This window comes from Scardinius erythrophthalmus (genome assembly GCF_964197995.2).
Source record: "Scardinius erythrophthalmus genome assembly, chromosome: 1".
Lineage (NCBI taxonomy): Eukaryota > Metazoa > Chordata > Actinopteri > Cypriniformes > Leuciscidae > Scardinius > Scardinius erythrophthalmus.
The window spans coordinates 6,089,521-6,102,366 of record NC_138221.1 but is presented as its reverse complement, the minus strand read 5'-3'; the positions used below and the strand labels follow the sequence as shown (position 1 = coordinate 6,102,366).

General features: G+C 43.4%; 1 protein-coding gene and 1 long non-coding RNA gene across 4 annotated transcripts in view; one reads left to right on the top strand and one right to left on the bottom strand.

The window, feature by feature from the left end:
* LOC308700356 overlaps window positions 1-12,846 on the bottom strand; it is a 209,854-nt gene that overhangs the window by 48,082 nt on the left and 148,926 nt on the right. The window lies entirely within an intron of this gene.
* Window positions 2,479-4,500, top strand: LOC308690508 (extracellular superoxide dismutase [Cu-Zn]-like). 3 transcript variants are annotated; one of them, XM_081365004.1, is made up of 2 exons: window positions 2,479-2,759; window positions 3,711-4,500. In XM_081365004.1, exon 2 carries the CDS (start codon window positions 3,726-3,728, stop codon window positions 4,377-4,379), a length of 654 nt encoding a protein of 217 aa, XP_081221130.1. In that variant the 5' UTR covers window positions 2,479-2,759; window positions 3,711-3,725; the 3' UTR covers window positions 4,380-4,500. The 3 variants fall into 3 exon arrangements, with proteins under 3 accessions (XP_081221130.1, XP_081221131.1, XP_081221132.1); XM_081365005.1 differs by having other exon boundaries at window positions 2,479-2,764; window positions 3,711-4,494; XM_081365006.1 differs by having other exon boundaries at window positions 2,566-2,672; window positions 3,711-4,494.

Below are 12,846 nucleotides of genomic sequence, written 5' to 3'. Positions count from 1 at the left end.
GATGTCATGAGCCGATCGGTCTGCGAGAAGCCGAACCATCTCGAACAAGCCTGGTGTGTTTGTGTTTGGCGCTGCCACGCTAGCATTGCTGGGCAACATGAGATGTATACAGTGACCTTGTGTTTGGCAAACCGGATCTTAGAGAGCTCGTCAGACGAACCAACTCCGGACTGGCAATACTGTAGCTCTGGCTCTGAACTGGCACCTGGTTCATGCTAGTGGAAAAGGGGTATTTGTGAGTATTAATTCAACACTTGCGGGTAGATCAGTAGAATGAAATGTCCTTATTCCTTTATATCCGCAGGACTCGCATGTGGCTCTGATATCTGTCTCTCATTGGCAATGACGACAAGTTCCATAATTCCGCTTATGCGTCATCAACCTACACCTTTGTTATTGTAAGAGGTTAGCAAGCCTGGTTAGTACCTGGATGGGAGACCTCCTGAGAAAACCAGGTTGCTGCTGGAAGAGGTGTTAGTGAGGCCAGCAGGGGGTGTTCACCCGTGGTCTATGTGGGTCCTAGCGCCCCAGTGTAGTGATCGGGACACTATACTGTCAAAGAGCACCATCCTTCCAATGAGACGTTAAACCGAGGTCCTGACTCTCTGTGGTCATTAAAAGTCCTAGGATGTCCTTCGAAAAAGAGTAGGGGTGTAACCCCGGCATCCTGGCCAAATTCGCCCCTTGGCCTCTGTCCATCACGGCCTCCTAATCATCCCCATATACTGATTGGCTTCATCACTGTCTCCTCTCCACCATTAAGCTGGTGTGTGGTGGGCGTTCTGGCCCAATATGGATGCTGCACATTGGTGGTGGTTGAGGATATCCCCCCTTCCATGTAAAGCTCTTTGAGTACCCAGAAAAGCGCTATATAAATGTAACGAATTATTATTATTATTATTAAAATGTAGATGCAGAATATAACGCTTTCAAATATGGACACAATTTAAGTTCATCTTGTAGAGTTCATTAAGATATCTGATATTCAACTTTCATAAAATTTCATGTCAACACAACATGTTCTAGTTGTTTTGAACTTCACACATGCATTGAGTGAACTGATGAGTATTACTCATCATTGCCCATCTATGTGCTTTTGGGTCTGTTAAATATGCTGTGGAATATGTTTGTGTGATGTGTTAATAAATCATGTGTTTTTAAGATCCAGGATCATTTTTGATAAATTAGGGATGGGTCACATTACCTGAAAAGAAATTTGTCTGGAGTGCATGATCTCAAAATGTTTATTGGTATATACCTTGCAAATAACACATATCAACTGTATTCAAAATGAAATATTAAAGTCGGACCTTAAAGTTAACAAAAGTAATAAAAAGAAATAAACATCTAGGTACTGTATCTATGTAAATGACAAGTGTCCCACCTTACCTGCATTCAATCTACTAAAAGGGGATTTTAACATCGATGCCATAGAAGAATCATTCCCTCAGAAATTTGTACTTCTGCCTTCAAAGACAAGTACAGTTTTTCAGTACTTTTAACAACTTTCCTAAACTCTTAACGCACCAACACACCTACTACACACAATTGGCAAAACAGTTAATTTCATGCTCAAAATCACACACTGTAAACTAAACTCCAACACTAATTTTCTAAATACAATAATACACTATGCCTACCAGAACACTGCAAACATGTCTCAAAATCAAATCATTTTTTAAAACACTAACATATGTAACATAGCTGTCCAACAGGAAGATTTAGTCAATCATAGCACAATGTCATAAAAACACTAACATCAGATGGAATTACAGAAACTGCATTATTGTATACGTGTCAGGTATGCCCTTATACAACAGACAGTATATTGTATTGATCATAGATTGTGTTTTGCACTGCAGTTTCTTTTGAAGCCTCTCTACATTTTTGTTTTGTTGGGTTTACTGTAGGTCTTTTGCTGCAGAAATTCAATAAAAAAAGACCCATCTCAGAGTGCTTTATAGAATGTACGTTTACAGTATACACCATATGGTCATGCCATTGAAAGAAACTTAACACCTGAGTGTGTTTCCTAGATGGGAATCAGCTGTGATTTATATTATTGCATAATTGTTTCTCAGTAACAATAGGATAAAATACAGGGGATATATTTGTGTTTCAATTCACAATATAAACAGCTGTTTACCTTGACTTTAGCCTGTAAGGTTCAGAACATGGTGTTATCTGTTCTGACACACATTGTTTAAAGCATCGGTAAATTTGGCAGTAAAAATCCATTGTTTTGGTCTTGTTTGAGCTTGTGTGTAAAAGAAGTTCAAGCATTTTAAATTTGTGTTAATTGTATGCATTTTGTGTTAAAGCAACAAGAAATGTGTTAATAGTATAGGTTACATAGACGGATGTAGTGCTAACTAACCGTGTTAAGAGTTTTGGAAAATTGTTAAAAGTATTGAAAAATCTGTCATAGCAATCGTAAAAAAAAAAAACTATAGCAGTACTTCTTTTAATAAACACAAAACACTGGAGAACACATTGTGCAATGCAAGACAAAGAACTGAATAAACTGAGTGCTATATATAAACAGGCAAACAAAGGGAGCTAAATGAAACACAGGTGAACTTAATTAGTGACTAACAGACTATCATGGTTAACTTGTAGCTCAACATGAGTTCCTATAAGAGCAGCCAAAAGGAACATTCTCTCAACCCCAGGTCAGGACTGCACACGGATTAAGTGTTGTAGTATTTTTGTGACTGCAATATTCAGGCTCCACACGGATTGAGGACAACTTTTCAGCTGTACGGTAGTGCACCTTTGTTGTTTTTTAGGCTTGTTTTGTTTTTGTTTTCTCCATTCCATTTTCTCCATCAACTGACTTGATTTAGTACAACTAAAAAAAGTTTAAGCAAAAGTATAGATATTGTCTTTTATTTTACCTGTCCTTGTGAAAAATATCAGAATCAGGAAATCTTAACTTTATATTTAATATTGAATAACATGAAGGCTACAACAGATCAAATTAAGTGTACTTTAAAGCACAACAAAAAGATTGTCAAAACATAATGTTCTTTAAAGTAAAACTCTTAGTTTGGCATTATTTTCTTTTTTTTTTAAGAGTACATGTACTTAATGTCACTCCTGCCAGCAGAAGCCCTATCATGGCCACGAGAGGGCACTTCTCCCTAGACCTTTTTCCATTTCCATGAACCTTTGCCTGGACTCATTTTAGTGTGATTACATCCACCTGTATGTCATTGGTTTGTATCATAGGAACTTTGGCTGGCAGGTGTGACGCTTATGAAAGTGTGTGTGTACACTTAAGTGGCTTTTTATAATTCATCCGTGTTATTATCTGCAAGTTTTATTTATTTTTATTTATTATTATTATTATTATTAGTGTAATTTCAAGATACTACAGGTACACATCCAATACCAATAAGCTAATTTTTTATTTTATTATTTTCACAAGGCTACATAGCAATTCAAAAATTATAGTTTTCTAGACAGCAACATGGTGTCGGCCCACATCTGGTACACCTGGATTACACACGGCCCAGATGTGGGCCGGGTCTGGTTGCTGTCTGGGTTCTTGTATGGTTTTTCCATTGCAAACTAATCTGGTTGTGCTATTTTACCTAATGCAACTTCCATTCTCAAAGCTCCCTGCAACAAAGCTTTGACCTTTTATCAAAAATATTCCGTTCTTAAACCAAATGGCATGATTTCACTGAATCCACTTTTCATTGTAGGCTTTAAAGATCAACATGGAGAAAATCATCCTAATATTCCCTCTGATATTGCTGGTGCTGCATATACAAGGAGGAGAGTTCCACAAGGAGGAGTGTTTGCCTGCCGAAGCTCCACAGCCGGAAGTCGTGGAGTTCGACAACACCATCTATGCCACTTGTGAAGTAACTCCCAGCCCCAATTTGCCACGTAACCAGCCAAAGATCTTTGGGCAAATCCTCTTCAAGCAGGTCTTCCCCAATGGAGATTTAGAAGTGAAAATCAACCTCCGTGGTTTGCCTGCCATCGATCGTCAAGAGCGTGCCATGCACATCCATCAGTATGGAGACCTCAGTCAAGGCAGCATCACTGTTGGTCCTCATTATAATCCAAACGGCGTTGACCACCCTCATCATCCTGGAGACCTGGGCAACTTTGCTTCTGAGAAAGGAGTTATAAGGCAGTTCCTGACGCTTCCAGACGCCAAGCTCTTTGGGCCTTATTCCATTCTGGGACGTGCGGTGGCGGTTCATGAGAAGGAGGATGATCTGGGAATGGGTTCAGATGAGGAGAGTAAACTCAGTGGGAATGCTGGACCGATAATTGCTCTCGGTGTGATTGGTATTACTACTCCAAGTCTGTGGCAGAAGACTGAAGTGCCCCCCAAGAAACCATGTGGAGGAAGGCACTGAGAGTCAAAGATGAGGGAGTCGGATATGGTGGAAGGGCAGATTCAAATGGGATAATCATGATTTTCCTTGTGTATTCTTTGTATGTGTCCTACATTAAAGTATATTTCAGAACCTGAACATTCCCATGTTTTTTTTCTTGGTCTTTTCAGAGGCTTTTTGGCCAAAGCTTCCAATAGTAAATGCACTCTTAAAAATAAATGTAGGGTGAATGCAGGCAAAGTGGGCCGTTTAGTTTGATTTACTGTGCTCAATGGGTTAACACTTTCTGAGCATGACAATGGTCTTTAATTAAAGATACACTATTTCTTTAAATGATACAATGGTTTAGGTTGATGCAATATGACACTGGAGGGTGTGGCTAGATCTCAAGGGAGGACACCTTTATTGTTCAAGGTAGACATAACCTCTGACGTAAGATTTTATTTTTGAAATAAGGTTTCTCGCTAAATGTCAACAAATGGGTATATTATTCTGACAGTTTGTTAGTACAGTTAACAGGGAATCAAAATGCAAAAAAATGTCTTGGTTTTCTTGTAAGGTGTTTAAAGCAAGAATATGTAAGATTTTTGTAATAAAATGACCAAAAATCACTTGCAAAGTGTGATATATTTCCTGCAGTTGTGTACTTCCAGTATCCCAAAAGTTCCCAAAGATTTTTAATTTCAGAGAGATTCCAATTTTAAATCAAAGCTGCAAGCAGCATTTATTGGGGTTCAAGCATTTAAGGCCTTTAAGCACAAATGCATAAAAAGACATTAAGTTTTATTTGGCAACCATTTAACCACTGACGTCATACATGGAAAAGACCATTTCCAGCCAATTTAACATAGTAAATATATGGTTTTCAAAGCTTTTTTAACAGTTATAGCGCCACCTATGGTCCGATCTCCATAAAATTGTGCATGCTTGTTTACAATGTTATTTCACATATGCTCACCAATTTTCTTTAAGTTCTGAGTTTTCGTTTAGGATTTATAGGCTTTCGAGTGAATTTTGCCACGCCCATTTTTTAAATGACCCTGTTGTAGCCGTCCAAATGTAAAAGTTCAAAAGTTTTAGCACTTTGTGCTTGAACCCCTAATAATGGCTCGTCCATGTTCACTTTCGCTCAAACATTATGGACCATGGCAAGCAGACTTTGGGACAAAAGGAGAACTAAAACGAGGATCAATATCGGCGTGGTGTTTTGGAGATGCCACAAACTTCGACTTGACAGAGGCGTCTTGCATGTACTTTATTAGACAGCTGAGCAAATGTACATAAAACTAATCAATGTCATATAGCTCAACATGATGAAATGTTAGAATATGATCAGTATGTTATTCTAATGTTCATTTAGCTTACTGCTAGTATCATACAGACAAGCAAACGCATAGAATAACATTATAACTTTCAACACACTCAAATGCAGTTTAGTGTGATAGTGTAGACCAAGGCTGCGTCCGAAACCGCATACTTCCCTACTATTTAGTATGGGAAAAAGAGTAGGCGAGCGAAAAATTATGTTCGAATCCAAAAGAGTAGGCGAGAATTACCTGGGTGACGTACTAATTATCGCGAGATTCGGACTTAAGTGCGTTCGAATATGCCTACTTTCCTACTATATAGTAGGCGAAAACAGTACGTGAAGGAAGCAGTACGTTCGAAACATCGGTATTTACAAAAGAGTAGGCGAGAAGTTCCTGGATGGCTTACTGCTTCCGGCCAGATTTTTGAGTGCTCGACCGATGAATACTCTTCTATCCCAGGAGGCCACGCGAGAGGATACGTCATTATTAAACATCGCAGAGATCGGCGACGCGGGTGCTTTCAAATGTGAGTAAACACGGTTCCTTGTGTTAAAATTGCAAGTGTTGAACTACTGTAGAGTAAACTGTTGAATTGTTGAAGGTGTAAAAACGTTACACAGTGTAGTATAGTTGTGATTTTGCTGTAAAAACACGTTTTATTATGTATAACGATAGCTAACCAGAGGGGAGCTCCAGTAAGGACACGTAAGTTAACGTTACGTCTCTAAAGTGGATTTACATAAACCATATACATATTAAAGACGCTTATTTTAAATGTCTATTTACATCTGACAGGAAAATCTTAAGTATTGCAGAAGAGCACATCACAACATGAAATAGACATCTGAGTGATGAATGTGTGCTATTATGTAGAACAAATCTATAAAGTAACATAAGTTATCTATTTTATTTGTCCATTAGTACTGTTGATAAATTGAGGAACATTTATGTTGGATAAAAAGTTAAAACAAGCTCATAAATCACAGAGGTAATGTGAATCTTGTCTGGATGTTACAGGGACAGATTGTGTGTTTATCCAGTGGAGAGTGGCTCATGAAGCTGAATGCTGCAATCAAATGCTTTGAGTGAGTATACTACAGAAATGAATAACAACAACTATTTAAATCTTAAGTTGTAGTTGTCATGATCCTGGCTCTTTCCGTCTCTTTTTCTTTCCTTTGTCTCCCTCTGCTGGCTGTTTTACGCCTTACTACCTCCTTGCTCACACACTTACGCACACACTCATTAACGCTTCACCTCATCGCCCTCAGCTGTTTCTCATTCGCATCCCATCTACACACCTGTTCTCTATCTTTCACTTTTGTCTTCGCTATATCTAGTTCTCTCTTTCGTGTCTGTATTGTCGGATTATTGTTTCTCTGTGATGCACGTCGGCTGTTATTGCTCTGTAGGAATACCTTGTCTTGTCCTGTCCTGTCTGGTCCTGCTGAATAATACTGTGCCACTGTTTTCAACTGCTGTGAGTTACCTCTTCTGTACTGTATCCAGTGTTCTCCGTGGAGAATAGCAGAGGGTTCCACTGCTCACCTACTTCCTGTCCTCGCTACTCAGGAGTGGTCCAGATCGACAGTTTACTCTTCAGTTTCTATTTACATTGAGAAAAGCTGCGAACGAAACCTTTGTTTGATTATTTGAGAAGTGACGTTCTGTTATCAGCCTGTACGGCTTTTTCCTTGTTTCTATTAAAAGAACTGTACCTGCTTTTCGTCTCTGGACCTCTGTTTCATGACAGAATAATCCGACCAACAGAATGGAGCAGGCTGGTGAACATCCTATCCAGGCCGCTGTGGAGATGCAGGGCGCCTTACTGGGTCGGCACGATGAAGAACTCTCCGCCGCCCGCCGTGTTGTGGACTCACTGACCGCTCAAGTGGCCGACCTTTCTCAGCAGCTCCACGTGCTTCGCATGGACGCTTCCCAGTCTGCCTCATCAGGTACACTTGAACCGCGGGTCAACAACCCTCCTTGTTACGCTGGTGAACCTACGGAATGCCTGCCTTTCCTCACCCAGTGTGAAGTCGTTTTCTCGCTCCAGCCATCTATCTACACAAGAGAGCGCTCCCGAATAGCCTATGTAATCTCTCTTCTCAAGGGGAGAGCCCGCGAGTGGGGAACGGCTGTCTGGAATGCTGAAGCTGATTGTCTGATCCGATATTCACTGTTTAAAGAGGAGATGCTGCGAGTTTTCGACCGCTCGGTCCATGGTCCTGAGGCTTCTCGCACACTGTCCTGCTTACGGCAGGGACGCCTCTCTGTCTCTGACTTTTCTGTGGAGTTCCGGACTCTCGCCACCTCCTGTGGTTGGAACGAGCCTGCTCTGGTGGCTCGTTTTATTGAAGGTCTCAATGCTGAGATTAAGGATGAAGTGTTGGCTCGTGAGGTCCCTACTCGTCTTGATCCACTGATAGACTCTGCTTTACGCATTGAAAAGCGCTTTGAACTGCGCCAGCGGACTCGCCGTGTTATGACCACGCCTACTCTTTCGTCTACCGCCAGCTCTCCACCTGCAATTTCTACCGAACACGAGCCAATGCAGTTAGGAGGGATACGGATCTCGGCTGCTGAGCGCCATCGTCGAATCGTCAACCGTCTGTGTCTTTACTGCGGTTCGGATAAGCACTTCGCTACACAGTGCCCAGTAAAAGCCAAAGCTCACCAGTCATAAGAGGGAGACTGGTGAGCGCATCCTCTCTGGACCCTCTACTGCGCTCCCGGACCACATTTCCTGTTTTCCTCCGCTGGGCCAACTCGTCTGTCACCTGTCCCGCTCTGATAGACTCTGGAGCTGAGGGAAATTTTATGGACAAGAACTGGGCTCTTAAACAGGGTATTTCCCTATTAGACCTTCAAGACCTCACTCCTGTCTACGCCCTGGATGGTCGAGTTCTCGCCCAGGTTTGCTGCTCTACAGCACCGGTGAGTCTCACCGTATCTGGCAACCACAAAGAGACTATTTCTTTTTTAATTTTTGATTCACCTAATACCCCTGTAGTTTTGGGTCATCCATGGTTGGTCAAACACAACCCTCATATTAACTGGGCTAAGAATTCCATACTCTCATGGGGGCTTTCATGTCATGTAGAATGTCTTGTGTCTGCTGTTTCTCCTGTATCTACTGTGCCTGTTTTTCAGGAGGAGCCAGGGGATTTGTCCGGTGTTCCTGAGGAGTACCTCGATTTGCGGGCGGTCTTCATTCGTTCCCGGGCCGCATCTCTCCCTCCCCACCGGCCGTACGATTGCAGCATTGAGCTTCTACCGGGTACTACGCCTCCTCGTGGAAGGCTTTATTCTCTTTCGGTTCCTGAGCGCAAGGCTCTTGAGAAGTATCTTTCCGATTCGTTAGATGCAGGTACTATCGTTCCCTCCACCTCTCCTGCGGGGGCAGGTTTCTTTTTTGTGAAGAAGAAGGACGGTTCGCTCCGCCCCTGCATTGATTACAGAGGCTTGAATGACATAACTGTTAAGAACCGTTATCCGCTGCCGCTCATGTCTTCAGCCTTTGAGATCCTGCAGGGGGCTCAATTCTTCACAAAACTGGACCTTCGTAATGCCTATCATCTTGTCCGCATCAAGGAGGGTGATGAGTGGAAGACGGCATTTAACACACCCCTAGGGCACTTTGAATATCGCGTTCTTCCGTTCGGGTTGGTCAACGCTCCCGCCGTGTTTCAAGCTCTTGTCAATGATGTTCTCAGAGACATGTTAAATCTTTTCGTGTTCGTTTACCTTGACGATATCTTGATTTTCTCTCCTAATCTCCAAGTTCATGTGCAACACGTAAGACAGGTCCTTCAAAGACTCCTTGAGAATCGTCTTTTTGTCAAGGCCGAGAAGTGCACCTTTCACTCCCAGTCGGTCTCGTTTCTAGGTTCCATTATTTCCGCCCAGGGAATCAGTATGGACCCTGCCAAGGTTCGCGCTGTTACAGACTGGCCCAGACCAGAGTCCCGCGTTGCCCTCCAGCGTTTTCTAGGGTTTACTAATTTTTATCGACGCTTTATTCAAAGTTTTAGTCAGATTGCGGCCCCTCTCACTGCGCTCACGTCTGTTAAGATTCGATTCTCCTGGACTGAAGCTGCCCAGGCAGCTTTTGATCTTCTCAAATCGCGTTTCTCTTCCGCTCCCATTCTTGTCACGCCTGATTTAGAGAAGCAGTTTATTGTCGAGGTCGATGCCTCAGAGGTCGGGGTAGGGGCCATCCTCTCTCAGCGCGCTTCAGCTGATGAGCGGATTCACCCCTGCGCTTTTTTTTCACATCGTTTAACCCCTGCCGAGCAGAATTATGATGTAGGTAATCGAGAGCTTCTGGCCATTCGTCTGGCTTTGGGGGAGTGGCGACACTGGCTTGAGGGTTCTGCGGTTCCGTTCGTGGTTTGGACCGATCACAAGAATCTCGAATACATACGTTCTGCCAAGAGACTTAACGCCCGTCAGGCTCGTTGGTCTCTTTTCTTTACGCGTTTTGATTTTTCTATCTCTTATCGGCCGGGGTCCAAGAATTTAAAGCCTGACGCACTATCATGCCAGTTTCCTTCTTCAGAGACCGTGCCAACTAATGAGGGAATTCTTCCTCGTGGGGTGGTAGTTGGCGCGGCCGTCTGGGGTATTGAACGTTTAGTCAAACGAGCCCTTTCTCACACTCAGACGCCGAGGCTCTGCCCTAAGGGACTTTTGTTTGTGCCACCCTCCGCCCGCCGCGCCGTTCTTCAGTGGGGTCACTCGTCTAAGTTATTCGCTCATCCAGGGGTAAGAGGCACAATTTCCGCCGTTCGACAACGATTTTGGTGGCCATACCGCGAGCGAGACATTCGTCGCTTCATCGCTTCATGTTCTATCTGCGCACAGACCAAGATCAGTAACAGACCCCCGGCAGGGTATCTTAGACCCTTACCTATTCCGTCGCGTCCATGGGCACAAATTGCCCTTGACTTCATTACTGGTCTCCCTTCTTCCAAGGGTAACCACGTAATTCTCACGGTCGTTGATCGCTTTTCAAAAGCCGCCCATTTTATTCCGTTGCCTAAGTTTCCGTCAGCCAGAGAGACCGCTCAGATTGTCGTTGACCATGTGTTCAAGATCCATGGTCTTCCCGAGAATGTTGTCTCGGATCGAGGTCCACAGTTCTCCTCCCTCTTTTGGAAGGAGTTTTGTCGCCTCATAGGTGCCTCTGTCAGCCTCTCCTCCGGGTTTCATCCCCAGACAAATGGTCAGGCTGAACGCGCAAACCAAACTATCGGACGTCTGTTACGCACCCTTGCTTTTCGTAATCCCGCGTCCTGGGTAGAACAGCTTCCTTGGGCAGAATATGCCTATAATTCCGCTCCCGCCTCGGCCACCGGTCTGTCGCCGTTTCAAGGCAGTTTGGGGTACCAACCTCCCCTTTTCTCCGCTTCTGATACCGAGTCTAAGGTCCCTTCGGTTAAGGCGTTTATTCAACGTTGCAAACGAACTTGGAGAATAGTCAGGTCCGCCCTTTGTAAGTCTCGTTCTGTGACGCGTCGATCCGCTAATAAGCGGCGCATCAAGAGTCCCCGTTATGTCCGCGGACAGAAAGTCTGGCTCTCAAATGCTAACCTTCCCCTTCAGTATCCTTCGCGTAAGCTGGCTCCCAAATTCATTGGACCATTCCGCGTCATTAAGGTCCTTAGTCCGGTCTCGGTCAGACTCCGATTGCCAGCCAATCTCCGTAGGGTTCACCCAGTTTTTCATGTTTCTTGTTTGAAGCCCGTTATTCGCGCTCCTCCTCGTCCTGTCTTGTCTCCGGTCCGGGTTGAGGGTTCGCCCGTCTACCGAGTTCGCAGATTACTAGATGTGCGCCCCAGGGGGAGGGGCCATCAATTTCTTGTCGATTGGGAGGGTTATGGGCCTGAGGAGAGATGCTGGATCCCCTCCCGGGACGTCCTGGACCGCTCGCTTATTGACGATTTTATCCGCTCCCGTCAGTCCTCTTCCTCAGATGCGCCAGGGGGCGCACTTTGAGGAGGGGGTACTGTCATGATCCTGGCTCTTTCCTTCTCTTTTTCTTTCCGTTGTCTCCCTCTGCTGGCTGTTTTACGCCTTACTACCTCCTTGCTCACACACTTACGCACACACTCATTAACGCTTCACCTCATCGCCCTCAGCTGTTTCTCATTCGCATCCCATCTACACACCTGTTCTCTATCTTTCACTTTTGTCTTCGCTATATCTAGTTCTCTCTTTCGTGTCTGTATTGTCGGATTATTGTTTCTCTGTGATGCACGTCGGCTGTTATTGCTCTGTAGGAATACCTTGTCTTGTCCTGTCCTGTCTGGTCCTGCTGAATAATACTGTGCCACTGTTTTCAACTGCTGTGAGTTACCTCTTCTGTACTGTATCCAGTGTTCTATTTACATTGAGAAAAGCTGCGAACGAAACCTTTGTTTGATTATTTGAGAAGTGACGTTCTGTTATCAGCCTGTACGGCTTTTTCCTTGTTTCTATTAAAAGAACTGTACCTGCTTTTCGTCTCTGGACCTCTGTTTCATGACAGTAGTTTATTTTAATTATTGTAATTTCAAACAGAGCTATTACAGCACTTTTCTGATTCTTGATTTCTGTGCATTAGCTGCACAGCTTTTGTGGTGGAGCAGGACCTGCAAGGGAAGATGATGGCGGCATTTGTGAAAAAAGCGGTTTTGTCTTCTAAATAATACTGAAATCAAATGACATTGTGCGGTTAAAATGACTGCTTTTGTGTTATGTTTGTGCATTTTGTAGAATCTGAAATGTCAGCAGGCTGGTTTGAGCACTGAGGATGAGGAGACCAGAGCTGAATCCTGGAGATGGTGCCATGGATGAGTCCCTCCATCACTCCACCTGCCCTTACGAGACCCTGCATCACTCCACCTGCCCTTATTGCTTCAGATTGTGAAGCACAACACAACACGCAACAACCTCAGCGCCTTCAGCCTACATACATGATTGTAGTTTGAATAAAGCTTTGTTTCATGTGTTGACTTGTATATGCATTTGTTTATTGTGTGATGGTGACTTTCATTCATTCTTTTATTAATATTTCTCATTGTTGTCAGTAAATACAATATAATTATTTAATTAATGTTTTATTTAATTGTTTGAATGAAAATGTAGATATGTTCATTATATACACATCTAGAGTATTCAATCCTGCATAGTTA

Coding starts and splice junctions, on each gene's coding strand:
- LOC308690508 (XM_081365004.1), top strand. CDS start 3,726: ATGGAGAAAATCATCCTAATATTCCCTCTGATATTGCTGGTGCTGCAT.